Source organism: Oryza sativa, chromosome 1, assembly GCF_034140825.1.
Source record: "Oryza sativa Japonica Group chromosome 1, ASM3414082v1".
In the NCBI taxonomy this organism is placed as follows: domain Eukaryota; kingdom Viridiplantae; phylum Streptophyta; class Magnoliopsida; order Poales; family Poaceae; genus Oryza; species Oryza sativa.
In genome coordinates this window covers 27,193,024-27,219,444 of record NC_089035.1, presented here as the reverse complement: position 1 = coordinate 27,219,444, position 26,421 = coordinate 27,193,024, and the positions used below count along the sequence as shown (strand labels likewise).

Sequence of the window (26,421 nt, the reverse complement as noted above, 5' to 3'; positions counted from 1 at the left end):
TATTGTTGAATGGGTAGCTAAGATGAAGCAACGGCGAAGTCTGCCTTTGAGGCCAAAGGCAGACGATGTGAACCCTTAAATGTTCGGCAATGTTAAATCCAGCAAAGTCTTTTGGATATATCTGAATTCTGAAACGGCCCCGATGCAACGATCCTGTGCTAATTCTAAACGTTTTAACGCATGGAAGCTCAAACTCCAACGTGCAACGATTGCCGCTAATTTTCGATTTTAAATTTGGCAATTTCAGGGGTCAGGCAATACAGAAACGGTGCTTGCGATTCTTCGTACAGGTGCATACCCCGTTTCTACGAATAAATCATATATGTCAAGACGTTTCCAAAAGAGATATTACAACATTTTTCCGTCCCTACTATGAACATACAAACAGCATGAGATTGGTGCTTCTGTCAGCTCCTTTGATCTTGGATGTTCTAGACGGCATGGCGAGCTCATTTGGCACTTCTGTACATGTTGTCAATTGTTCCCTGCAAATCGAAGTAAATTTAGAGCTGCTAGTTAACCTCTGAATGTAAGGCGTCCGAAAACCCTTTTTTTTGGTTCTTAGTACAAAAAACAAATAGTGGAATTCTGCTGAAATAAAGGGACAATAGCTTCAGAATTATCGAGATCTAAAACTGATTCAAAGGACCAAGTAAGCAAAATGAGAACGTTCTACACGCGTGAAGTATGTAAACAACATATGCCATCAGTATGACGAGAATTTGAATGAGCAATACCTGGTAGTACTTGAGCAATTGAGGGCGCTTCTTTTTATATGTTGGAGTAATCAAATCACGGTCCATGTCAAATGGCACTGGTTCAAGATGTACAGCCTTTATGAATTCAAAACCTTTGAGCTGCAAAAGTACGTAGAAAGTTAAGGAGTTAATAGGAGCAAGCGGACAAACGTGATATATAGAAGAGATTAATTTCCTTTCAGGAAAAAAAAGCAAGCAATAATCAAAATATTACCTTCTTCTCTTTTCCTACTTTTGACAGTTCTCCCAAAATGTATTCTTTTGCTTTGGGGTTCTCACACAATGCCTCCAAATCACCACTGATTCCATTTGCTGCAGCCCAGCTCTCCAATGCTTCCTTGTTTGGATTGACCACAGCAACAAGGAATGACTCAAAGCTATTCCCATATACCCATATCTGAACAGATGTTCAAAAAAAAAAAAAACAGAGGAAAGTTTTTCAAATTGTTTTAGCAGAAACAGAAGGTAATGACCCATCAGTCATTTATGATACCAAAAAGGCAAAAACAATGTCGCAGAATAAATTTAAGGAGCAGAGAACTTTAAAGCAGATAGCCATATACCGAATCTATAGCAGAAACAAGACCATAAATGTTCTCCAAATTTTCTACTGCTACATATTCTCCTTGTGAAAGCTTGAAGATATTCTTTTTGCGATCTATGATTTTCATACTTCCATCAGGTTGCCACTCACCAATGTCTCCTGCAAGCAGAGAACAGATGTTTCAATTTTCAAACCTCTCTTTGCAACTAGCTGATCATATTAGTACTGTCATCCAGGCACAGTTTAGTAAAAGAGAGTAGAATGCCTTGCAATCTAAAGCGGATGTATACTCTGATTAATTGCTGCTTAAGCTTAGCTAGTTAGCCCATTCTCAGTATCACAGTGTGGACCTACTATTGATATTACAAGGCCTAAAATATTAAAACATGAATCCTACTCCAGAAATGAAATTATTGCAATTGTGGAAATGGTATCTGACATTCTTTTTACTGCTGCAGCCACTAAAATCTACAAAAAGCCCCCATAAGGAGAGAAAAAAAAAACTATGAAAAAGCAAGACATACCAGTATGGAACCATCCATCAATCAAAACATCCTTTGTAAGGTCTTCACGCTTGTAGTATCCTGAGAATACTGTTTCTCCCCTGATGCAGATTTCGCCACGCGGTCTAGTTGCAAGTGCATCATAATTCATTTCAGGCACTGATTCCAGGCAGACATCAATATTTGGCACTGGAGGACCAACAGTCCCTATCATGCACATCTGATTTGGTAGGGAGACGAAAGATCCAGCACAAGTCTCCGTGAGACCTAAAAGAGACCAAATGATTCAAAACAAAGTTCTGTTGGAAAAAAAATTCAGGTTACATGGATCAATGATAATGACCTACAATTTAGGAAACTTTTGTTTGTTTTTATGGAGGAAACCAATTTAAGAACTAGTGCATGTTGACAGCGTTTGGAAAACAACTGGTAACCAGCCCATAACTGGTTAGAAGGTGGTGAATAGTGCCAGAACAAACCAGCTGCAATACTTTAATTTAGATTTGAAATTCGTAATTTAATAATTTTGATATTTACTAACAGAAGCACTTTTTTGCTGACCAGTTACCTTCTGCTTCGGGCTGGTACAATGCTACTTGTTAACAACCAGTAACCATTGTTTGAATTCCAATATTTGAATGTTTGTCTGGTAAATTCCGTTAACCTACTGGTTACCAGTCCAGCCCAGGAGATTAGTATTTTTTTCCACCAATTTTAAAACTTTGCATGTTGCACAACAAAATCAAATCAAAACTTCCATTCAAAAAACAGAGATTTCCATCAACACAATTGCCTTCTATTAATATTTTCAGAGTTTATCTTTTGCTAGTAAGAGCATAGATTGAATAGACCAATAACATCAGTGATGTTGTCATCAAAACAATTGAGTTATCCCATCAAGTATATATAGCATCGTAGAAAATAACTTTACCTACTCAGTTACATCAATTTATAATGCTTTAATAATTAATTGGATGGTATGTCTAATGCATACAACTAAATAAAAATGATTGTACTGATCAAATGGACTAGAAAAGACATGATAGATCAAGAGAGTTGCAAGTGTTCTTTTATCACAAGATTTTCGGTCCAGTCTTTGCGTTCGTACTCCTCCCGCTATGACTGCGGGCGGGTATTAGGATTATTTATTAATCTATAGGCTGTTCAACTCCTAGACCTTTACTCTCCTAGACCTTTGGTCTTATGTAATTCACTTGTATTGATTGTATCTCAGCACTAGCATTCATTGTAATTCAGCTATATATATAAGAGATCACCTCCCCTCTTAGGTGAGGCATCTATCCTACTTTCTCTACAAAGATAACAAACAAAGATATACCATATCCTTGTAAGACATGTGCACAAGTCACCACTCTCAGGTATTCTTCAACATGAGTAGCAAGTGGAGCAGCTCCGGACAAAATAACACGAACATTTCCCCCAAGACCTTCTTTCACCTGAAGCATGATAAATTAAATTTCTAAAATAAGAATGGCAAGTTTAAGAACACATAAGAGTGAAGAAGTAGCGACTGCAAAGTTCAACTACCTTACTGAAAACTACTTTGTCACATATTGCGGCAGCTTCATTGTGCTTAGCTCCTTTCATCATTCTAAATTGCTTGCTGCAAAATATAATACCTAGGTCATACTCGATTCTGTGACAGGTGAAATACTTCAATTTGATAGTTACAGATTATTAACTAATACTAGCATAAAGTGAACTTCAGAAGAAACATTGGACCTATAATATTAAAAGTGCAAACAACTATTCCACATTTTCTATTCCCCAAAAGGCAAACATTCAGAGTACAAAGAGTAGTAAACTTACAATTTGTAAGCAAGATTGAACAATGTACTCTTTATGAAACCCCCAGATGCAATTTTAGCTTGGAGTCCTGAATAAAGGGTAAAAATAAGGGAAAGTTCCATGAGCACGAGCAAACTCTAGCAAGATCACACTCACAGTGACAATATCAAATCCTTTTAAAAAGTACAAGCAAACTTCAAGTCGACAGAACAAAACTATCACCAGGTTCATGCATGAGCATATATAAACAAACAGAAGATCCTCATATACCAAAAGCACAAATATGGTTCAAGTTTGCATTAGAATAAGATATGAAGTACTCAACATTCAACTATTGTTAGACACAGGAGAATTCCTTGGTGAAGTAAGAAACACCAATAACAATATAGCCAAGTTATTAGGTAGTTTCTTGAGTAAATTAGTATAAACACCTTGCCATGACATGTCAAGAGTATCAGTGGATCAGACAGCCAGCCATCTAAGAATTTACCAAACAAAAGAGCAAACCACACCATTAAGACCAATAAGAAGTATTTCACCAAAGGAAAATGACAGATTCAATCTATATTAATTAGTGTATATATTAAAACAATATCATCTAAGAATAATTGCTATTGAACAATATGATCAAATGATAAATATCTACTGTCTTGCCTCACTTAATCACAAAAATATCTCACTGGATGCCTATGAAAAAGTATGACGACTGTTAATAATTTTCCATACACTTCAAGAGCTCCTTACCAGAAAATATCCGGTCAAGCACACGTGGAACAGCACACAAGATAGTTGGTTTCAGTGTCCCAATATCTTCAACAAGCAGCTTAACATCCTGAACCAAATTTTTAAGATAGTCATCACAGGTTCAAAAAATCAAAATCCAAGAGGGATCAGTAAACATGTAACGGTGCTTACCCCACGCCAAAATCCAATGGAAGCACCATGGAACATAAATAGCTCTTCCACAACACGATCAAAGATATGAGCAAGTGGAAGATAAGACATGTAAACATCGGTTTGCTCCAGCTGAGATTCCCGCATAGTTAAAGCAATTAAAGATTGATCAGTGATTATATATGGATGCATAATGAAAGGGCTGCTGGCATATCTTACCTGCTCATTTACACAGTTAAGCAGCCGATCTACACCTGCGACTAGGCAAATAATGCTTGCATTGGAGATCAGTACACCTTTGGGGTCACCAGTAGTTCCACTGGTATACATTATAGTACATATGTCAGTCTTTGCTTTCACTGGAAGATCGAATTCTTGGTCTGCCTGAAGATACAATGTCATGTGAAAAATAGAATATCTGAAAAGCTATCCTAATAAAATAGGTGTAAAATGAACTCTTGAAACAACTTTCCAAATTAGAAAGAAACAAAACTACGAGAGGTTTAGGACCATAGGTAGACTGTAGTAACTGGTGACAACAAAAAGTTAGCAAACTTGACAAAAGTTTGTAGGCAAACAACATTAAAAATTAGCGTTTTCAACTTCCATGTTATACAAATGAAGTTACATCAAAATCTTTGCCTATACAGGTATTGAAGGATCTGTGGATAGACAAATACTAATGTGCACATTGCCACATCATTATGAGGCATTTATGTTTAAGAAATGATAATGTCAAAACGAACTGCATATAAAATTGCTGGCAGCATGTCTTACCAAAGAAAGAAATTCATCCCATGAATAGATCTCCAGCCCATATTTGGAGGCATTTTCCTTTTGTTCCTGAGTTACCTTCCCAAAACTAACGATTGCTGCAAATAGTATTACATCTTTAATTTCATGGTAGAAGCATGTTATTTCTTGATGATGGTATGGATGAGTGAAACCTACTTTTCAAGAATTCAGCTGACTTGGGGAAAGTCTTGAAGATCTGCCAAGTTGAAATTACTCAATATGCATCCGGAGAGATAAAGCATGCTTTGATATGATGAGATACCCACAACCCATTGACACAGTCGCAAAACAACCATCGAAGTGTCGTCCAAAATATAAATAACACAATGTAATACAGTTGAAACAAGATAATTGTGTAACTATAGAAAACTGTCTTGGAAACATGCATTTTTTTTAAGTAGAATGAAGCAAGGTTTCCATGGATCTAAACGGGTGATGGAGCTTTACAAAGCATAACTAAAAACAAAAATGAACTTAAGGAATACAGAAGAACAATTGGTGTACTGCTAGCTTTTCCCCAATGGACAGTTTACAGATATATTTCCAAAGATGCTCACCAAAATAAAGATTAATTTTACATATTCATCATACAGATAAAGACAATTATGTAGAAGGTCAACAACAGTGCAAGTATTCTCGATTCAGGATGCACTGCAATGCAATCATCGAAGTTCTACATACTGGTATGAGACAATGAAACAAAGTAACAAACTATACCTGCTCAATTTTTTTCTCCTCTGTGAAAGCAATCTCAACTTCTGCATGGCACAAAATAAACTCTACAGCACCAGCTCCTGCATCAAGAGCATATTTAATACAAAGGTATAAGCTGCAGTTGCATGTGTTACTATGTCGTTTCATTTTATGCATCTAAATGTGTCAACTAGGAAAAAGATCCTTTACTTATTGAATGACATTTAGCTCTTAGTTTGCTTATAAGAAAACAACAAGATCATCATAGGAAACTTATTTGCAATATGTTCTAATGATGTGACAAAGCTTTTTCATTCTTCTGGAAACATAATCATAGTTGCCATAAGAGGAGACCATAAATAGTTCTTGAGCACATGCTTAACAGTATCAAGGCTACCTTCCTCAGAGAAAGAAGCATAATGTTAACAGGTGCACAACTAAATGACCTACCACCGCCCCCAAGCAAGAAGTATCATAGAAGAAAACAATAAACTCGTCAATGTGTGTATAATGCTCTTAAGAAAATGTTAGGATATATACCAAGAGTGTCATATAATGGAACGCAGTAGATTCCATGAGCATTGCAGGCCTGAAAAGGACAGAAACATAAATTGGCGAGACATAAGTACCAAGCGTTACAATTGTTTCAGCAACATAAGTGCCCCAAAAGACAAAAATGACTAAATAATGGGTGAAAATTGACAGTTTACTTGCTGCGAAATGATGAGAGTGCATCCAGACAAAAGCTGGCTACAGAACAAGATTGAAAACATTACCTCCATCGTGATAATCCATTCAGGACAATTAGCACCATAGATACCACAACGGCTTCCCTGCAAAATTATCAAATTAAAATGAGATGGTATGATTCTTTAATCAAGATATAAGAATACATCAAAGTGTTGCTTCCAAGCTGAACAAAAAGTTCATACAATGTTTAATTCAATTAACAATGTTCAAAGAAATTAGCATCCCATCTCATGACATATATATAGAAAATATAATAAATTATTGACCAAACCTTTGCAAGTCCACGGCTCCTAATAGAGTTACCAATCTTAGTCGAAAGGTCAAACACCTCCTTGTATGTCTTCCAAACGTATGCACCAGCCTATAATAGCACAAAAATCCTATTTAGTTTTTTTTCTTTCTGGTATAACATTTCAAGGGAATAAACGAGTACATGGAGTGATTGAGGTACCTTCCCGTCAACAATCTCACGGTGACCAAGCATTCTGTTGTCTGGGAACTTCTCCACGGCCATTCTGCACAAGAACAGACATTGTCGAAATCAAGAAATTAGAGAAGCTCAGTAGGAGAAAAGGGTCATTAAATTGAAGAATTGACAGAATTCAGGCCAGCAACTAGAATGCAAAGGACAAACCAATCCTGTTAATTCCCTCTGTACTTTCCTATCCATATCCAGAAAGAGACCAGACAACATGGACCAGTCTGACATCACCATTACGACCCACAGATCGAACAACAACGGTGCATGGCTAGGCTGAAAGTGATTTTCCAGTTACAAATCACTCCCGCGGAATTCTACAGATCCATAAGGAATAGGAGGTCTGAAAATTATGGGACAGACAAAGATTAACTAATTGGCAAGGCTTTTTTTAAAATCTAAGCTAACTGTCCCCTGGTGAAGCATATGAACATAAGCAAGCATACCAAATCTAAGCACAGAATTTGTCACCCATTAATGAGAGATAAGATCGAAACTGAACCAAAGGACACCAAATCCCAACCTCCATGTGCAAACCAGAAATAAATAGCATACGGCCACTGGAAACAATCCTCTGAATCTCAGTGCCAGAACAGAATCCACGCATCAATTAATGTTCCCCCCAACCAACCAACCCATACACGAATTCAAGCAAACCGATGCTTGGCGCCTCGCCCACGCCCCGCCCGCCCCGCCTCCCACCGGAGGTCAGGCGAGGAACCCCTCGTCATCGTCGTCACAGCAGCAGCAGCCACTCACCGGAAGATGTCGTAGCAGCAGTCCAGGCCGGCGACGGGCGGCGGGAAGCCGCCGCGGGCGAAGGCGCTCCGGTAGGCGGGGCCCACGGAGGGCCGGCCGTCGGCGGCCGCGCGGCCCTGCTCGACCTCCACCACGTGCTGCATCTCCATGCCCTCCTCTTCCTCTTCTTCTTCTTCTTCGTATGCTTCTCCCTCTCGCTGCTTCGCTTTGCTTTGCTTGCTTCCCTCCTCTCTCGTGTTCGGGTCGCGTCGCGTCTGCCGTGGATGGAGGCGGTTTGGACTATTCCCGTGGACTGTGATGTAAGAGGCGGGGAGAAGCGGGGATTAAAATAGAAAAGGCGGCTGGGGGGCAGAGGAGAGTCCGTGGCAAGCGGGCCCACATGGCATGGACGGGGGTATTTGCCGTATTGGGCTTGTGTGAGAGCTGATTGATGGTGGGTGGAGCAGGCGGCCTAAGCGTTGGAGGCTAGCACAGTGGCAGCGGGGTTTCTTCGCTATCAAGCTTTAATAAGTAGCTCACCCATATTAATTGTGCATTTTTGACTAAAAAAAGTTCTGCCCATCAATATTCCACAGCGATTTGGAAAAACCGGCCTGTGCTGAAAGGGAAGTTCTACGGCCAATTTGGACTGTGCTGTTTTGATGTTTTCTAAGTTTTATCCTCTCTTTTCACAATTAATTATTTGTTCAATTTAAGAAAAACATGACACGCTATAGAAAACATGTACTCTCTCCTTTTTTTTCTTTACTATAAGGCATTTTTTGAGTCGACATGAGAATTAGGATGTGTATAAAATCAAGAGAAATATTTACCGTGCTAGTCATATTTAAAGGGGTTGCTAGCTGCTGGCGCGCATGCGCCAGCAGCAAGCACCTCCCTAACTACTCTATAGTATTAGTTAACACCCACTTAGTACTAATGACGAGTAATTAGGGAAATTTTTTTGGGATATTTTTTTACTAATAGATTAAAAATTTTTAAGTCAGATTTGAAAACTTTTGATTTAAGATTTAAATTTTAAAGTCAAATTTTGAAAACTTTCCACTCGGATTTGAAAACTTTCAACTCGAGATTCGAAAACTTTCAACTCAGATTCGAAAACTTTCAAGTCCAGATTTGAAAGTTTTGAAAACTTTCAACTTAAGATTTGAAAACTTTCAACTCAGATTTAAAAACTTTTAACTCAAGATTCAAAAACTTTCAGGTCCAAATTTAAAAAATTTAAAAACTTTCAACTTGAGATTTGAAAATTTTAAAGTTAAGATTTAAAAATTACTAGTAAACTAATCACTAGTAAGAAATAGGAATAACAAACAACGAAAACAAAATATAAAAAAAAGAAGAAACGACAGGGTAAAAAAAAGAAAAAAAAAGAGAGAAACTTAAGTGCGTACGTGCATGGGCCTTAGTGGGCAGCATGCGCGCCGGCAACGCGTACGCGCGAGTTAGTGTTTCCGCATATTTAAATACATTAAAAGTATAAAAGAGTAGTTAGGCTGTGTTTGGCTTTTAACTTTGGGAATTAATCCCTCGAGCACATAAAACGGAGTGATTTATTAGCGTATAATTAATTAGTTATTAGTATTAAAAATTTAAAAATAAATTTATATATTTTTCCTATAGACTTTTTTTTAAAAAAAAACATATATCGTTTAATAGTTCGGAAAGAGTGCGCATGATAAATAAAGGAGTGAAAGTTGGGAAAGAGATGAATCGAACTTAGCCTTATTTGAAACAAGGGAGTAGTAAGGTGTGTTTTAAGAGAGAGAGAGTACGTGATAAATAGGAGCAAACAAGAAGAACATGCATGTTCTGTATTTTGAATCTACTACTCCTCTATGTCTAACAAAAAAAAAATCAAGTGAGTAGTTGTTGGCTTTTGTTGAATTTGCCTTTCTTGGCCTTGGCTTGGCAGTAAGCGTACTCAGATTGCCTATGTTGTTAGGTTCCAATTGGGTTGTGTTTGGGCTTGAATGTTTGGCCCAAAGCTCAAACTGGAACAAAAAGGTACATTAAAGATTAGTGTTTACATGTTTCTAATTTATAGAATGGTAATTAAAATTATAATGCTACTACAACGTGTTTGTTTGCTACTCCTCTATTTCATACTATGAATTGCTTTAGTTTTTTTTTCTAGTTAAACTTCTTTAAGTTTGACCAAATTTATAGAAAAAACAAAGTAGTATTTTCAACACAAAATAAACATATTATCAAAATATATCCAATGCTAGATTTAATGAAACTAATTTGTTGTTTTAGATATTGCTTTTTTTAAAACTTTTATTAAACTTGAAAAAAGTTTGACAACGAAAAAAATCAAAGCAACTCATATGAAATGGAGGGAGTACATAGCACATCTTACATGGCTCCTTCAATTAAGAGAATTGATCATTATTTGCCATCCTTCCAAAATACATATGTTTAAATACCACTCTGTCAAATTTTCATTCACATTTGTCACATGTTAGCTTCTCTTTCGACTACATGTCCCCTAAAAAAGCGCAAGCGTGGGGTTCTACCCACCACGAAGCTGTGCACACTGCGCAGTGCTGTGAATACAACTTTAATTAATACTTTATTACGAACCACGGTCAGACCGGCAATCCATTGGTTCAACCATCAGACCGGTACAAACTGAGCCCTTCACCTGTTCAACATTATGTCCGAGTTTTTTCACTATGGCCCCCGAGCACTTAGCATGCTCTGGTCGCTCCTCCCCATCACATGCTATTTTATTGAGAGAAAATCCAATAAATATCATTGACAAACGTCCAATTCCAAAAAAGCCATCGATAAATGCGAGTTCCATAAAATGCAATCGCACAACGATTTTCTCCTAGAAATGCGTCACCTTTAGAGTTTCGTTCATCCTACATCGTTAAATACGTCATTCATTCTATAGCTGTCGGTGACATGGGATCAGGAGTATCATGACTAGAGGTTTGAGGCAGACACAATCGCACACGTGGCCTGGCACCCCCGAGGGACGTCGGGCCCGAGGGTGATATGTTCTCCCTCCTCTTAGTCCCCCCGAGGGGGTCGGGCCGCACCCGCCTCGGCCCCGAGGGCCGAGGCGCCCCGACCCCTCGTGGGTTTTTGCTCCGAGTGTATGGGTTAGGTGAGCACAGTGGGGCTCACCTAACCACATTTATTGCGGTTTGGCTGAGCGTGTCACGCCGCATGTAACGCAGTGCAGTGCACTCATTTATCCGGTCTGTGACCAGTCACAGACCGGTCAGATCGCGGGTTAGGTGGCGACAGGCGATCTGACGCACGCCTCGCCCCATCCCGTCAGGACGAGGGCTTCTAGGCGCTCGTCTCCAGCTGGAGCTAGCGTGTTACCTCCCAGAGATGGCACGTTAGTCCTAGTCAGATATATGCCAGGCTTCATCCTAACCATTACAGGCAAGATGTTGTGTGAAGAAGGGCGAACATGTAGATTGCTAAGCTGACACGTGGTGGGCAAGAATGACCGACGTGACTGGTCTGACACCGGTCATGTCGTCAGCAGACAGCCACGATTCCACGTCGCATCTGCTCCCGGCGAAAGTGGAGGTAGTTGTGGGCCGTCTCATCAGAAGGTGACTCGAACGGCAACTATACAAATCTCCGTCCATTTATGAAAAGGTGGGGGAAGTCCCCACAAAAAAGAGAGAAATGGTGCATGTGGTATCCCCTTAAGATATAAAAGGAGGACCTTGCCCACTTAGATGGGGGGACTGGACTTTTCCAGATTAGGAACCCAGAACAAGGGAGAGGCTGGCATATACTTTGTAGCTCCTTGATACACAGATCTCCCAAAACACAGGAGTAGGGTATTACGCTTCTCAGCGGCCCGAACCTGTATACATCGCTCGTGTCTTATGTGTTTCCTGTCTCGCGAACCTTCCACATACAGAGAGCTTAGAATCTCACCCTGAGTCCCCGGCCGAACCGGCAAAGGGGGGCCTGCGCGGTCTCCCGGTGAGGAGCCCCACGCTCCGTCAATAGCACTTAACGGCGGGTTGCTAATGGAACCCTAACGACGATAACATTTTTTTTGGACAATGTCGCTCGTACGATGGCATTTCATTAAACTCACACTTATCCATGATATTTCTTGAAATTGGGCGCTAATAAAAATGATATTTCTTGGATTTTCTTATTTATTTACCGCCTCCCTAGCATAGCCTATATGTATCTTTTCTTTTACCCAAGGTAACCAATTGTGTCATATCATTTGACCAGCTCTTCCAATTTTTTTTCCAAATCCCTCGACGATGTCGATGGCAAAGGCAGTGCCGGTTTTGGATGATACAAATTTGGGTTTCCTATATATATTACTTTGACATACTAATTCCTTTTCTTTTCTGATCAAGACACAAATTTTACCTCGGCTGCCATTAGTATGTTTTTTAAACTTTTTTTAGGGGAGAGGAACTAGGAAGGGATGTTTTTTAAACTTCTAAACAATATGCTTTGCATAAAATTTTTCTTTATAGGAGTTGCTTTAAAATATCACATAAATATATTTTAAGTATGTAAAGATTAAAATTTAATTAATAATACGTTAATAGCTTTTTTCCCATGTCCTAACTTCATTCCTCATCTTTCCTACGAACAAACACCTCCTTGTAAAAAATGCTTTTAAAGCTTTTCCTATGCTATGTACGTATTTCTATTTATACCAATTTATAACTCTATCAGTGTTACACCTGTTAACTACAAAACTCATTTTGTATCCAACTATGCAAATTAATATGGGTAAAAATTAACACTCCAAAACTAAATGGACTCAAAACGACCTTTGGCACCCTCAAAGGAGGAGACCTTACAATTCAGATCATCACGAGTCACCTGCTCTCCGAGGTTCCCCTCCACGTCGAAGTCGACCTTCCCTAGAACGCGCCTCTCGGTCCATATCAGATCGCGCAGGCCCTTCCGCATCTTGGCGTTTGCCGCCGCCGCTTCGGCCTTGACGACGACCACGCCTACCGCGCCGCCGCCCTCCAACAGCTTGCCGTCGATGCAGAACGACGGCACGGGAGCCCGGGCGAGGACGATGCCGTCATGCCGTGGTACGAGACGCGCAGCGCGGTGTCGTCCCTGCCCCCGCCGCAGGCCCGGTAGCGCGGCCGGCGATGACGACCTTGGGCCAGATAGGCGTGCGTCGGCGTCGACGTCGAGCCCCTCGACGCCCACGAGCCGAACGGAGAAGCTAGGGTCCGGTGGCCCATCGATGATAGGTGCCATAAGTACTAAGTACTACGTAGCAGAGCAGTATTGGAGTATACAAGAGCACAAGGGCCTGGGCGAAGTACTGATCCATCGATCGATCTGCAAGGAGATAGCTAGAGGTCAATATCACATTCTTCACGCATGGATATGATTTTTAGATCGCGATGGGCGGGAATTTGGAAACAAATTACTGGATCATCGAGGATTGATCCGGCACAAGCACAGGCCTACGTACCTTGTTTGGCCGGCCGGGAGAACGGAGAAGATCAGCCGATCGATCGTTTATCCTCGAGAACTAGAGAGATACTGCGTTCAACTGTTTTACCTGCATGGCTGGCTGGCTGCATTGCCGACTCCTATGCATGTACGTCGCCCGCGCCCACCGGAACATATTTGTAGCGAGGCCAGTACTGGATCATGCGTATCCGTACAGGATTTGTTTATAATGTATCCACATGTGCTTCCTGCTTTCCTTTAATCGAGTCTCCGTACAGGGTTTGTTTTATTTTTACTCGTATGTACCAAAACCGAAGAACCAAACATATACTGAGGGTGAAGCCCTGTTTAGCACCGAAAGGCTAGTATTAAGGTAGCGAATGCTCACGTACATCGAATCAAACTGAAACTGAGGCCATGCTAATTTGGCTAGCGCTTCTAACCATCCTTGAAGAGAGAGAAGGATAAATCAGGGTCATCCATAGAAAGAGATTCAACAGTGGTCCAGACTTTAGTACCTTCGAGTACCATCTCTCCGTCAGCACCACTCCCTCCGTCTCAAAATAAATCAACCATCACGTATAAAGTTGGTTTATTTAGGACGGAAGGAGGGAGTTTTCCCGTTGGCCTGCGGGACGCTCCTCCCCGACCGAGTGCTGCAACGATCATCCTCCCCCAATAGATCCTTCTCATTCCACCCCTCGCCCCTGGGCCGCTCGCACATGCCTCCACGATTTCCTATGTTTCATCCCTTCTATCTTTCTCATTTTCATTCCTCTGCCCCAATCTCCCGACGAGCCCATGCCTTCTATCTTTCTCCTTTTCATTCCTCCGCCCCAATCTCCGACGAGCCCATGCCGTATGTGCCTCCTCTGGAGGCTCGTAACCTCCTCCTCTTCAATGCCGAACTCCATTGCATGCCTTCCGCTCCATTTTCCCCATTTGAAGGCCCCCAAAGCAACAGCTTTCATATCTTAATTGGGGCAAGGCAGTGCATAGGCGCTCGACGCAGAGAGGCGCAAGGAGAAAATGATGACGGGTAGTGAAGAACACGTGAGCAAGGTTTACATAAAATTATTGTTACCAGTTTTACCCCCTTGTCAACGGACAATTGGATTTAAGTGGTACCTTGCAGTACCTGGTACTTGGTGGTACCTTCTTAAGAATGATAAAATTGCTCTAATTTAACACCGAAAAGCCTAGCAAGCGAAAAACCTACGCTGAATCGAACCGAGACTGACGCCGAACCAAATTTGGCACCGATCCAAAAGGCTAGCTAGTGAGTGAACCAGCATCGCACATATGAGACGTTTCCATTTTTAGCTAATTCCAGATTGTGTAACTTCTTCTTTTTACTCACCGATTTTGTTGGGTGATTAAACGCGTAATTTTTATTTTTGCCGTTTGTGGCGCTAAGGGCATGTACAATGGTGTCTAATAACAGGCTCTCTTCGTTGTCATGCAAGTAATTTGGTGACGTGGAAGAAAGAGAGGGAAAGAAATTGGTGATGTGGAAGAAAGAGAGGGAAGGAAATTTGGTGACGTGGAAGAAAGAGAGGGAAGGAATGAGAAACACCGTTGTTACGCATGACAACGGCTCAGAGTCGACTCTTAGCATTTATTAACAGAAAGTTTGTTGCATGAGGGTGGAGAAAAGGAAAGAAGTATAATAAAAACATTATTTATGCATTAATGGTTTACAAATCTTATTGTTTCTACTATTGTAGGAGAATAGTATCTAATTACATTAATTATTTAGATAGTTCATATTAGACTCTACCTTTGTACATGCCCTAAGACTCACGCCCATGCAAAGCTAGATGAGTTTTCCATAAACGTGTTTCACAATTTGTTACCATTTCAGTTGGTTTAGCCCAATGGAATTTTTATAGATTTTTTTCTTGTTTTCAAATTCATATTTTGATTTTTGCTTGAAATTCATCCATAGAAAATTTCTATATCCAAATGAAATTTATATATATATATATATAAATTTTATAAATCTAACACTCCTATGTATGAAATTTACATTTAGAAAGTTAGGCCTAAATTATAAGTAAACGTCTAGTGTCAAAAGTAAATATTTTTCATATAAAAAGTTTTCAAGTGTAAAGTTTGTAGGTGCAAAGTAGGCTAAAATCAAAGCCCACGCAAACATGCAGGTGGATTGGAGAAAGAAAGACTCCTATTCGAAAAACATATAAGTAGAAAAAAATATAAAACTAGAATGTCACGTGTTGTCCAATCCTATAAAAAATAAGTTCACATTACTCGTTACATTCCAAAATATAAGAGCCAACCACTTTTTTGATGTTTCATAATACAAGATACGCATGCATACAGTTAACTAGCACATTCCCTCTCCTTTAATTTTCTTTTGTATCCTCTATTCTTAATATTTTAAATCATATTAGGTGTATGTATTATATTTATTGGGTCATCCAAATGAGAAATATAATAATAATTCTTTATGGGAGTAGCTATATTTATCGCGCCATATTTTTTACCAAAAAATAGTCAGCATGTATTTCCATTTTAAGTCCCTAAATTACATATGTAAATTTATTGTATTTACAATTTAAGTTTCAAAATTACATACGTAAGTCTCAAATTACTTACTAATTACATATGTAGGTAGGGTGTAACTACTAATTTTAGTGCATTTATAATGTAAGATAAGATTTAAAATTACATATATAAGTCCAAAAATTACATAGTAATTACTTATATAAGTGGTGTGTAACTACAGTGTAATAAATTTGTATAAATATATAATTACAACAACAAAGGAAGTTGTTTAGCACGCTTGAACGTATGCATGCACGAATCTTATGGAAATCAAACGGTCTAAACTCTGACTGGAATCTAACAAAAAAAATATGTTGCCACAAATCTAGCAAAACCGTTCTCTTTCAGTATCTTCGTTAGTAAAAGTTGCGCCTTATATTTTAATATGGAGGGAGATATCTGTTTAGTAACCCCATAGGGAAAACATAGGACTCTCTAGGCACAAGCAAGGTTATCAGTATCCCGATTCGTATCCTAGTATCTTAGGATATTACGATCCTACCAAGCCGAAACGATACCGATCCCACCTAATATCCTAATTTTTATAGTATCTCGATCCTACTATTCATTACTACACGATCCTACGAAATCTTAGGAGGTATCCCGATTCTACGATCCCTACGATACTACAAAATATTATTTAAAATAACATGGTTTAAAAATAATGTAACTAAATATGCTCAAATTTATATGAAAATCAGTTAAATATATCAAAACCAACATGGTTTCTCTTGATAAATGTCTCTATTTGCATGATATATATCATTACTATATTTTTTATATAGAATGGCTAAAATATTATTTAAAATAACATGGTTTGAAAATAATGTAACTAAATATGCTCAAATTTATATGAAAATCAGTTAAATATATGAAAACCAACATGGTTTCTCTTGATAAATGTCTCTATTTGCATGATATATATCATTACTACATTTTTTTATATAAAATGGCTATATATAATTAATATAAATGTTAATTAAACTTAAAAAAAAGAAAATCTCATAGTATCCCGATACTACGATACGATACGATCCTATGATACGATATTACTTTGAGCAAAATGATACTACCTATTATCCTGATCCTGACAACCTTGGGCACAAGCAAGCGAAACCATGCATCATCTGAATTGATCTCTTAATGATCTCGCGCGCCTTCGAAAGAAGCAACTTTGAAATGTAAATTACCTAACCTGGACACCTTCCCCAGGTTCCCCTCCACATCAAAATCGACCTTTCCCAGGACGCGCCGCTCGGTCCATATCAGATTGCGCAGGCCATCCCGGATCGCGGCGCACGCCCCTGCTTCGGCCCTGACGACGACCACGCCGTCCGCTCTGGCTCTGCCATGCTCGCCGCCGTCGATGCAGAACGACGGCACGCAGCCCCAAGCAAGGATGATGCCGCGGTAGGAGACCCGCAGCACGGTGTCGTCCCCGCCGCCTCCGCCGCAGGCCCGATAGCGCGGTGGGACGCCGCCCACGTCCACGGCGAGGTCGAAAACCGGCGGCACCGCCGGGGCAGCCGACTGCAGCTGGTGGCACGGGTCGGGGTGGTCGAGCCCCTCGACGCCCACAAGACGAACGGAGAAGACCGGGTCCGGTGGCCTATCGATGATGGGTAGTACTATGAACACTAGCACGTTGAAGGCCAATATCATCGTAACGATCGGCACGTAGAAGCATTTGAGATCGTCGTCGGATTTCGTCATATCTGCGAGGAGTACACAAGAGTAGAGATCGATCGATATATCATGCACGCGTGGATGGTTAGACTTGACGGCGAGAAAGAAATTAAAGAATAGAATTAACCGCACGCGCGCGGCCGGAGACCACCGGTATGGACGAGATCGATCTATTGATCGGCCTCCGGGCTCCGGCATGCACAAGCGCAAAGCGTACGTTATACCTTGTTTGGCCGGCGGCGGGGAGAACGGAGAAGTGCTGATAGATCGTGTAGGTGTAGGTGTAACGCCGACGTCGTGGTATCGCCTTTGTCGGGCAAAAGCCTGTTATCCCGGTTATCCCCTGAGCTCGAGATATATCGCGCTCAACTGCCTAGTGCCCATACGTGCATCATCGCCCAGTCATATGCATGCGTCGCCCGCACAAATTACGGCCTAACTCCAACGGATTTTACATGTACAGATCAGTGTTATCTCTATCTCTCTACTAGATGGACGTTCGCATGCAAGGTTCGACCCTTCACCAGACAGAAGTACCGGCCCACTTTGTCCTCTCCGGTAGCTCAATCCTGCTCCTTAGTGAGAAATTTGGGATCGATTTCACGGTATATTTGTTTTCTTCTAAAATTTGACAGATATAAATATAGTGAAATCAATGAAACATGCATATAACTACAATATAACTTGTATGTAACATTCACCCAATTTATTTTAGGATTTATGAAAGTGAAAAGGAAAAAAAAATCACAGCGCACACACATGTGAGGATTTGGTCCCGCCACTTCTGTTTCATGAAAATAGTATGTTACCGAGAGATTTTTGAAGGTTACATACAAGTTATAATCACGATTGTATTATATTTACATCTATTAATTTTTTTGAAGAAAATTTGTCCACAAAATGTAGGTAGTCCCCAGAAGAGATCGCCAACTGGCATCGTGCGTCATGGTTGACATTAGCTGCTTGCCTCCATGCACGCTGACTACATCCACACCCATGCTCTCCCCGCTTCATGCAAGGTCGCCCATCGCTCACCAATATGTGTTGATCCCAACAATGTCGTCATCAGCACCCTCGTCTATAGCATTGTCCTGACATTATTCCCTAAGCACCCACCTCCCCCGCTTGCTCTTGTGGCAATCCCGTGCCCCGTTGTTACCTCATGGTGTCGCACATCATGTCCGACTCCAACATCACCAGCCCCGCGTAGTCGTCGTTCCGAAAACCGATGGTTAGGTCATCGCTGTTGTTGGCATGGGACTAGGAGAACTTCTACCTAGTGTCACTGTCGGACTCTGAGTTTTTCGACCGGCACAAGGCTGGCTCGAGGAGGCCAACCGCCTCCGCAAGCTCAAGGAGAAGTCCTGGAGCACCGCGGGAGCGACAGGTGGCCCTACGCAAAGTAGGAGAGCACGACAGTTGTGACATAGAGGGAGTGGAGGTTAGTCGATGTGCAAGGAGGCAATAAGCTGGTGGTGGCCAAAATGCACAGTGACCATGGACTAGCTCTTCCGGTGTTGGAGGGAGGAAGAAGAACAACCTAAAGGATAATTATTGTCGACGATGGTTTTCCGGCGTAGATGGTCTAGTTTAGAGTGGTATTTTAACTAACTCCAATTGAAATGATGATATTCCAAATCACTTTTTTTTCCGATGGCATGATCCCAAATTTCTGCAAGAAATACTGAAATGAGGAGAAGCACCGCCGTGCTCGCTTGCCTACAGGAAGAACCGAAGGACGAGGCAAGAGAGGATGACATCGAAGCTGGAGCCTTAAAACATGGCGACCGGGATTTGATGGCTGAGGCACGCATCACAGGTTGACAGCAGTGGACTGCGCCTTCGCTTGGCCATCTCCTTCGTCTGCATGCTCGAGTTCTGATTGAGAGTTGGAACTTGGAACCCTCTTTATGCTTCCACCCTGGACTCTGCTGTAGACATCGTCAATTCGTCATTTACTCATTTTCCAAGATCAAATAATAAAGCGGCAACATATTTCTCTCCTGATTCGGAAGGATGACTGACAGATTTAGCTTACACTCTATTATTTACATTTGCTAGTTATGAATAATGTACAGCTAGAAATACAAAGAATGTACACCCAAAGAATATTGGTTACAAGCTTCACTGATTATCGTCAGGAATCAGCTCTAGAATTTGATCTGGTGAAAAATAACGCGGACCCGTTAACACCACGAAGAATCATCAACCTTGCATCAACGTATGTCCCACAAACAATTTTTGATAAATCAAACATTTCTGGCGGGGTCTGAGTGCGGATCTCTTGCAGCACCTTCTGCGCAGAACTGACATTTAAAGTCGAGCTGCAGCTCATTGATACGTCGAGTTCATCCATGGTAATGTTTACTGTGGGGAGGCTAGCAGGCAGCTCTTTCATTTTTGAAACTTTTCTCCACTTACCACGAAGGTATCTCCTAGAAGATCTTGAAGATGCAACCCTACTATCATCACCATCCTGTTCGTGAATATAAATTCTTCCAGTTGCTATCCTCGCAGATGAGGTAACAGATAATGTTCCTTCGCTACCAGATTTGTCATGAGGCCAATCAGATTCTGCCATAATTTTGAAACCAATGTCTGAGGTCAGAGAGAACACAGGATCAATGGAGTCTGAAGTTTGTGCAAATGTGAGAAACACATCAGTGATGAGGATTCTCGGAGAAGGCTGACGAAGTGTTAGACCGATGTGCCTTCCAGTACAGTATAAGAGACGCCAGTGACCAGGTAGGATGTTAAGCCAGTTCTGAGTGAATAAAAGCAAAAGGAAATTAAAATATATTATGTTTTGGAAGAGAAGAACATGAACTTGAAAAGAATAAGAAAATATATGTTCTGAAAATGGACTGACAATAAGAACCATATCTATCCTGCAACAAACAAAATAGGAAATACAAAAGATATTATATCTTTCCACCTAATATTGATGACACCATAGACAGAAAGATCAAGTGAATTCATAGCATCAACGCTAACAATAATTGAATTCAAGATATGGAAACAATTAATTTCAGCTGTCATAGCAAAAGAAAAAGAAACTCAGCTACACAATCATCTCAAAACAAAGTTCAATCACACTGGATTCTTTTTATCAGGACTTGGAACAGGACGAAGTTACCTCTGTTCTTGGATTAGGGTTTAGCACCTCCATCAATTCAACAAAATATGCTAATCGTCTACGCTGTAAACATGGAAAAACGAACTTTATGAGTACCTTGGGGTGCCACCACAAGTCCTCATGAAAATTAGGAGCTATCAGATGATACAAAGTAGAAGTTTGATTGTTAAAATGTAAGCTTCATTAAAAATATGCCAGTTTCTAAGTGGGTGGAAGCTCAAGCCTTTAAACAAGATTTATAGATGAGAACATGGTATGCAGCTTGATTAATACATGTGCATAGAGTTAATACCTGATGCTGTCCATAAATATAATCTTCAGCCATGCGGACAGCAGTAGAACCCAAGCCCCACCGTATGACATCAACTGATGGATTTATGCGCCATTTAGGTCCACAAAGGAAGGGGTGCCTCAATGCATCCACACAACTGCATATTAATTGGAACAACAGAATAAAAATGCAAATCTCAGATGTCCAATAAATAGCAAACATTTATCAAATTTTGCAATGTTTTGCTTGTGGAAGTACTAACAGCAGTGAATAATCTTACCTTATCCTTTTGTCAGGTTTTGTTGCCAGCAATAACGCCAAAAGATTCCAACCAGCACCCCATTGTCGATCAAGCATCTAAAACAAAAGGAAATAATTCATAAATCACAAATAGAATATCAGATAGCTCCAAGAAATGGAATGCCAATAAATTAGAAGAAACACAATTCTTCACCTGCAGACCAATATTCCCGGATGGAGAATTTCGGCACAGAATAGGTAAAAGGAACTCACGCAGACATGCTGGGTCATCTCCCTGCAGTAGAGGATACCAATCATGGAAATCATTCTTTTTAGTTTTGCCACTAAAGCTGCTCAAAACTTCAAAGAAATCAAAACCAGATGTATTAGCATATGGCAAGTAATCCTGAACAGGAATAACTATGATTTGTAAAACGGATTCTGGCTTTTCATTAGGTTGACTATTCAGTATTCATTTGCTCAGGATAGTATTTCCCTAATTAGTTATTACTACCATATACCTTTACGACAAACCTATATTATCTTGTTGGATTCTGACAAACATTATACCTTTACGACATTAAGGATAGGAACATAGAGGATGCAAAGGATGCACAAAACGCACCTTTGTCAAGAATGACTTGAATTTTAGGAAAGTAGAAGAATCCATTAGCTCTCTCAGAACCATCTTTGCCATGATAAAGCCAACACATCTAAGGAACAAAAAATAAATCAAACTTCTAAGTTATAGCATATATCAGTTCATGATCTTTATGCACTGCTTCACTGTCTACAAAACAGTAGAGTGAATGCAAATATAATTTTCCAGCTTGCACTTAAGTACCTCATGTCAAATGCAATCATCATTTTTCTCCTTTCATCATTACTTGCTAATGTGCTATTTCTAGGATCATTGTCATGAAAATCAACAGCATTCCCAAGAATACCAACCTAAAAAGTTAGAAACCATGGAAAAAGGTCAACCATGTGAGGTTGCATAAAAACATAGCAACAGGATAAAGGGACAAATGGAATGCACATGACAACTTTCAGACACACAGGGGTTTACTGGGCATTGACTTAGGCCCTATTCTATTCTTCAACTCCAAACTTCAACTTCCTCGTTTTCTTTTAGCACGCTATTATTTTAAAAGTTTCTATATAGAAGTTGTTTAAAAAACAAATAAATCTATTTTTCAAATTTATAATAGTTAATACTTAATTAATCATGTGCTAATGAGGTTTCTCGTTTTGCGTGCCATAAAAATTTATCTCCAGGTGGAGATCGAACGGGGCCTTAGTGTTGAACATTAACTTTATGGTTTATTTTGAATTCAATATTTGCTAGCTTAATGTTATGAATGCAAGTGATATAAGTGCGTTTTTGTACACCAACATACTTAAAACAATGTCATACAGAGATTGTGCCAAACATATGGTACTAGCATTTCTAATCCAATAGTTCAATGATGGGAATATTGTTCACTGAACAAAAGTGATACACCTTTGTGAAATTTCCATTAGTCAAACCAAATTTATGATAATTTAACTGTTTACTATATATGAATTTAAGAATCTTTTCTTAACCATAAACTGGATTATTTATTCACTGGGCAGTGTAAATATGAAATAAGTCTGCGAAATACAAAATAATGTAAAACATGGACAAATATCACAGTATGATTTTTCAACAATGCTGATAATTTAGCTCAATCCAACATCTACATACAGTATTTGTTCTAATTATATATTGAATTTGCCAAATAGCTTTGAGTATTGTAACTCGCAGAGAGACACCCTCCTAGCTTGGCTAGACTCTAGAATGCAGTTGTGTATTTGTCACTTGTCAATAATTAAAACTGCAGAAAGACATAAAAGAGTAAAGAGAGTTCTGCAATTCACATGGCAATTATTTAGTGTCCAGTGGCCTTCCAAGCTTCAGCTGTAATAATCAGCAAAAGCTGGCACTTGAGAGTCGATGATACTAACATAAAAACCTAATACCTCAACTAAGAACAGTCAAACATTACTGGTCAATTGCTAACATGCACAAGATTGGAGTGCTGTTCTTAGCATTTAGGAGATTGCATTCATATGCATGATTCAGCTCACTACACTGAACAGGATGACACAGTTTATATGTTCATACAACCATACATCAAACCGCATGGTGAAACTAAAGTCTTGGTTATTTTAGCATATCTGTGTTTTGAGAACATATTAAATTGGAACTATGAAATATCATTCAGACATGCCAGAGATCTAGTGACCACGTGCTGGTGCACAATCATGCTTCACACTAAAAGACGAATGTATCTTCAAGTGTTCAGCTATATTGCATTAAAAACAGCAAATATTTATTAATGCCATAAATAAACTACTAGGCATAATAGCAAAGAGAGAACAAACTTATCACTTATGTCAACAAGAACATAAGAAAAGGTTACTTACTTTAACATGTTTGTCTATTGGGCTTACATGAACATTCTCCAATCTAAGCTCAGTATGTGCTAGCCCATGGCTATGCAGATAATTCACCTGCATCAATGAGCATCTTCAAGTCCAGATCTACCAGTAACTGAGGATACGTGAAAACTTTAAAAACTTTGAAGCTTACACCAATCAGAAGGTCTCTCATCAATATCCTGATTAGACGTAGCTGCCGGGTTACAGCAGGTCCTCCTACTGAATCATCACCTACCCTCCTAACTTGTTCCTCATCCAACGCTAATGTTGCTTCTAAGGTTGGAAGCCAATCAGAGAGTTGCAACCAGTGGCGCAAAGAGTAACTCCCATGGTACTGAAAAGTTAATTCAAAAATAAAAACCGATAAAAACACAGTACCTATATTAGTTTCAGGGAAAAGAGTACTTTTGCCCCTCTTAAAGTACTTTTTTCTGGCCATTAGAAACCTAGACCTCCTTAAAAGGCCAAGTGAAAATACTCAAGAATAACTTCAGGTGTTTTAGTTGCAAGAAATAGAAAGCCTGATGTGGTGGTTACATCCAGATTCGTACAATCGTACTAAACCCATCCCTGACATGAAAAGGACTGCATAATTAATCCAGACCCCCCCAATTGTGAGACTTGAAAATGATACTGCCACATTTATCTTAACCCAATCAGCTGAAGGAAGTAAAGACAGAAACTCTAACCCCGTGCACCAGGATGAAGGATCCATCGTCCTGCTCCACGTCATTGCCTGGAGTAACATATCCATGGACCTGCATCGCGTAAGAGTGGTACATCATCTGTCGGCGAGCCAGCTTCTTCAGCACCTGTGATCACAGAAACCCACTCGAGCTCAACCACACGCGCATTAATTCCAGCTCACAAAAAATTCTAGTGAGAAGAGCACCCACCTCCAGCGCGCGCCGGCCCCTGCGCTTCGCCTGAAAGCTCATCAGCTGCCGCAGCACCACCGTCGAACCGTACAGCTCACTGAGCACCAAAATCAGAACAAATGAGCATCGATCCAACGAATTCGCACTACCTGATTTGCTCCATGCCACCAACCTGCTCGGATCGCGCACCGTGGCCTCGAAGATCATCTCGTCCGACTGCAGCACGGAGCAGAAATTCACCACACACGAGCAACAACACAGCAAAATTCACTAGTAGGAAACCGAATCCGTGGGGGGGTGCGGAGAACCCACCCGCCCGTGGAGCCCGACGCTGACGCGGTCAGCGACGTCGAAGTCGCCCATCTCGAACCTGACGACGGGGCACGGCCCCGCTCCTGCCCCCTCATCCGCCGCCACCGGCGCGGGCGTTGACGCCGACGAGCTCGCCTCCGCCCGGAACCCCCGCCGCCGGCACGGGCGCGCGGACACGCCGCCGCGCAAGGGGCGCGCGGGGCCAGCCCCGGTCGGTCGGGCGGCGACGGCGGCGGCGGCGGCCGCGACGACAGGCATCGCGGGTGGGGTCGTCGGCGGTCACCGTCGTCGGCTCCGCGGGACGGGAGGGCGGCGGTGGCTGGGCAGCGAGGAGGTGTGGAGTGGGGAGGAGGCGGGGGGGTTAAGAAGAGGAAGGGGGGGCGCGAGGCGGTTGCGTGCGGGGACGTAGCAGCCATGAGCTCGGCGCGCGTCGGCCTCAGGCCGCGCGGCGGCAGCGACCGTGCGGCCGTGCGTGGGGCGCGATTTTTTTGGGGGGCGCGGTGCACCAGCTCGGCCGTGCGCCGGGCGGCGTACGTCGTGTTGCGCCAGGTGGGCGGGGCGAGGGGGAGCATTGGAGTCGAGCGGTCCACCGGTCTGTGTCCACTGTCTAGTTAATCGCCGTTCTTTGCGGTTGACTGTAGCTGTCGAGTATGAATACCGTTGCATCCCAGATGATGTGTGTAACTGTGTATATGTACGACTTGCAAGGAAATGGTAGGCTTCCTTAGTAGGAGTCCCGCTAAGACGGTACACTCTAAATATATAAGGTTGTATTTTAAAATTGAAAGTTTGACTAAAATTAAAAGTTTGAAGAAAAAAGTTGAAAGTTTATGTGTATAAAAAAGTTTTGATGTGATGGAAAAGTTTAAAGTTTGAAGAAAAAGTTAGAAACTAAACTCAGCCTAAGTTAAACTAAATCATTTATCATTTTTAATTCAAGAGGTCAGATTTATTTATAATACCACCTCGGTAGTAAACAATACGGAAAGACATAATCATCTAGCTATCTTACGTAGAGCTGAATTAGGTTTTTTCGGTGTTCTCGTCGAAACACGCAGGCATACTCCTTGCTTTTGGGGACATTGATCCGAAGCTCGAGTACGGTCCGTGCGCTATTTTTCTTCTCTGGTTGATAGAAAGAACCCGGAATCAAACCGGTGTGTAAGTAGAGATATGGTGGGGGTAAATTTGTAATTTTGCATATCAATCGAAAACCCTATAACTATTGGTTGTGCTGGTCGAGTGTGCGTATGACGATACAGGTACAGAAAGTGAGGGAAGGAAATCAGCGTGCATGACAACAGTTGATCATTGCTGGAGGCGAGGGAGGCTACAACTTAGATGGTGGAGATCGGAAGGTTGTGTGCTCATAGTGTACAACATCAGCCCTGGGCAAGAGACGAAACCAACGTCACCACAATTGTTGCTGTTGTAATGCCTCTCCCACG

The 26,421-nt window shown here is 41.0% G+C and overlaps 2 protein-coding genes and 1 non-coding gene across 4 annotated transcripts; all 3 read right to left on the bottom strand.

Annotated features, from left to right (window-relative positions):
* Positions 1 to 209: 209 nt before the first annotated feature.
* Positions 210 to 8,279, bottom strand: LOC4324180 (long chain acyl-CoA synthetase 4). Of its 2 annotated transcripts, XM_015765894.3 has the most exons (19): positions 7,984 to 8,279; positions 7,198 to 7,261; positions 7,018 to 7,107; positions 6,773 to 6,829; positions 6,537 to 6,585; positions 6,021 to 6,097; positions 5,460 to 5,499; positions 5,286 to 5,380; positions 4,728 to 4,892; positions 4,530 to 4,640; positions 4,359 to 4,446; positions 3,636 to 3,702; positions 3,354 to 3,429; positions 3,145 to 3,262; positions 1,827 to 2,072; positions 1,322 to 1,461; positions 973 to 1,155; positions 738 to 857; positions 210 to 485 (listed from the first exon to the last, which is right to left on the bottom strand). In XM_015765894.3, the coding sequence occupies exons 1-19, from the start codon at positions 8,130 to 8,132 to the stop codon at positions 450 to 452; spliced, it is 1,971 nt and encodes a 656-aa protein (XP_015621380.1). In that variant the 5' UTR covers positions 8,133 to 8,279; the 3' UTR covers positions 210 to 449. The 2 variants fall into 2 exon arrangements, with proteins under 2 accessions (XP_015621380.1, XP_015621379.1); XM_015765893.3 differs by having other exon boundaries at positions 4,530 to 4,892.
* An 8,047-nt stretch (positions 8,280 to 16,326) lies between these two features.
* On the bottom strand, positions 16,327 to 18,123 carry LOC112937666 (uncharacterized). The gene is made up of 2 exons (XR_010738744.1): positions 17,895 to 18,123; positions 16,327 to 17,699 (listed from the first exon to the last, which is right to left on the bottom strand). It is a non-coding gene; the product is annotated as an uncharacterized protein (transcript).
* Positions 18,124 to 19,647: 1,524 nt separating this feature from the next.
* On the bottom strand, positions 19,648 to 25,309 carry LOC4324179 (probable plastid-lipid-associated protein 14, chloroplastic). The gene is made up of 13 exons (XM_015765521.3): positions 24,974 to 25,309; positions 24,834 to 24,877; positions 24,680 to 24,758; positions 24,473 to 24,595; positions 23,935 to 24,117; positions 23,769 to 23,855; positions 22,162 to 22,268; positions 21,943 to 22,030; positions 21,532 to 21,612; positions 21,358 to 21,434; positions 21,099 to 21,234; positions 20,807 to 20,869; positions 19,648 to 20,434 (listed from the first exon to the last, which is right to left on the bottom strand). Exons 1-13 carry the CDS (start codon positions 25,229 to 25,231, stop codon positions 19,808 to 19,810), a joined length of 1,953 nt encoding a protein of 650 aa, XP_015621007.1. The 5' UTR covers positions 25,232 to 25,309; the 3' UTR covers positions 19,648 to 19,807.
* Between the last annotated feature and the right edge of the window lie 1,112 nt (positions 25,310 to 26,421).

What these genes read in the sequence shown, in the direction of transcription:
- LOC4324180 (XM_015765893.3), bottom strand. Translation starts at nt 8,132, where the DNA reads ATGGAGATGCAGCACGTGGTGGAGGTCGAGCAGGGCCGCGCGGCCGCC. An exon ending in TCCATTATATGACACTCTTG is followed by an intron (nt 6,098 to 6,536) that starts GTATATATCCTA and finishes CTCTTGATGCAG; the next exon opens with GAGCTGGTGCTGTAGAGTTT. An exon ending in AAGTAGGAAAAGAGAAGAAG is followed by an intron (nt 858 to 972) that starts GTAATATTTTGA and finishes GTACTTTTGCAG; the next exon opens with CTCAAAGGTTTTGAATTCAT.
- LOC4324179 (XM_015765521.3), bottom strand. Translation starts at nt 25,231, where the DNA reads ATGCCTGTCGTCGCGGCCGCCGCCGCCGCCGTCGCCGCCCGACCGACC. An exon ending in GCGTCGGGCTCCACGGGCGG is followed by an intron (nt 24,878 to 24,973) that starts GTGGGTTCTCCG and finishes TCCGTGCTGCAG; the next exon opens with TCGGACGAGATGATCTTCGA. An exon ending in ATATTTATGGACAGCATCAG is followed by an intron (nt 20,870 to 21,098) that starts GTATTAACTCTA and finishes CCATGTTTACAG; the next exon opens with CGTAGACGATTAGCATATTT.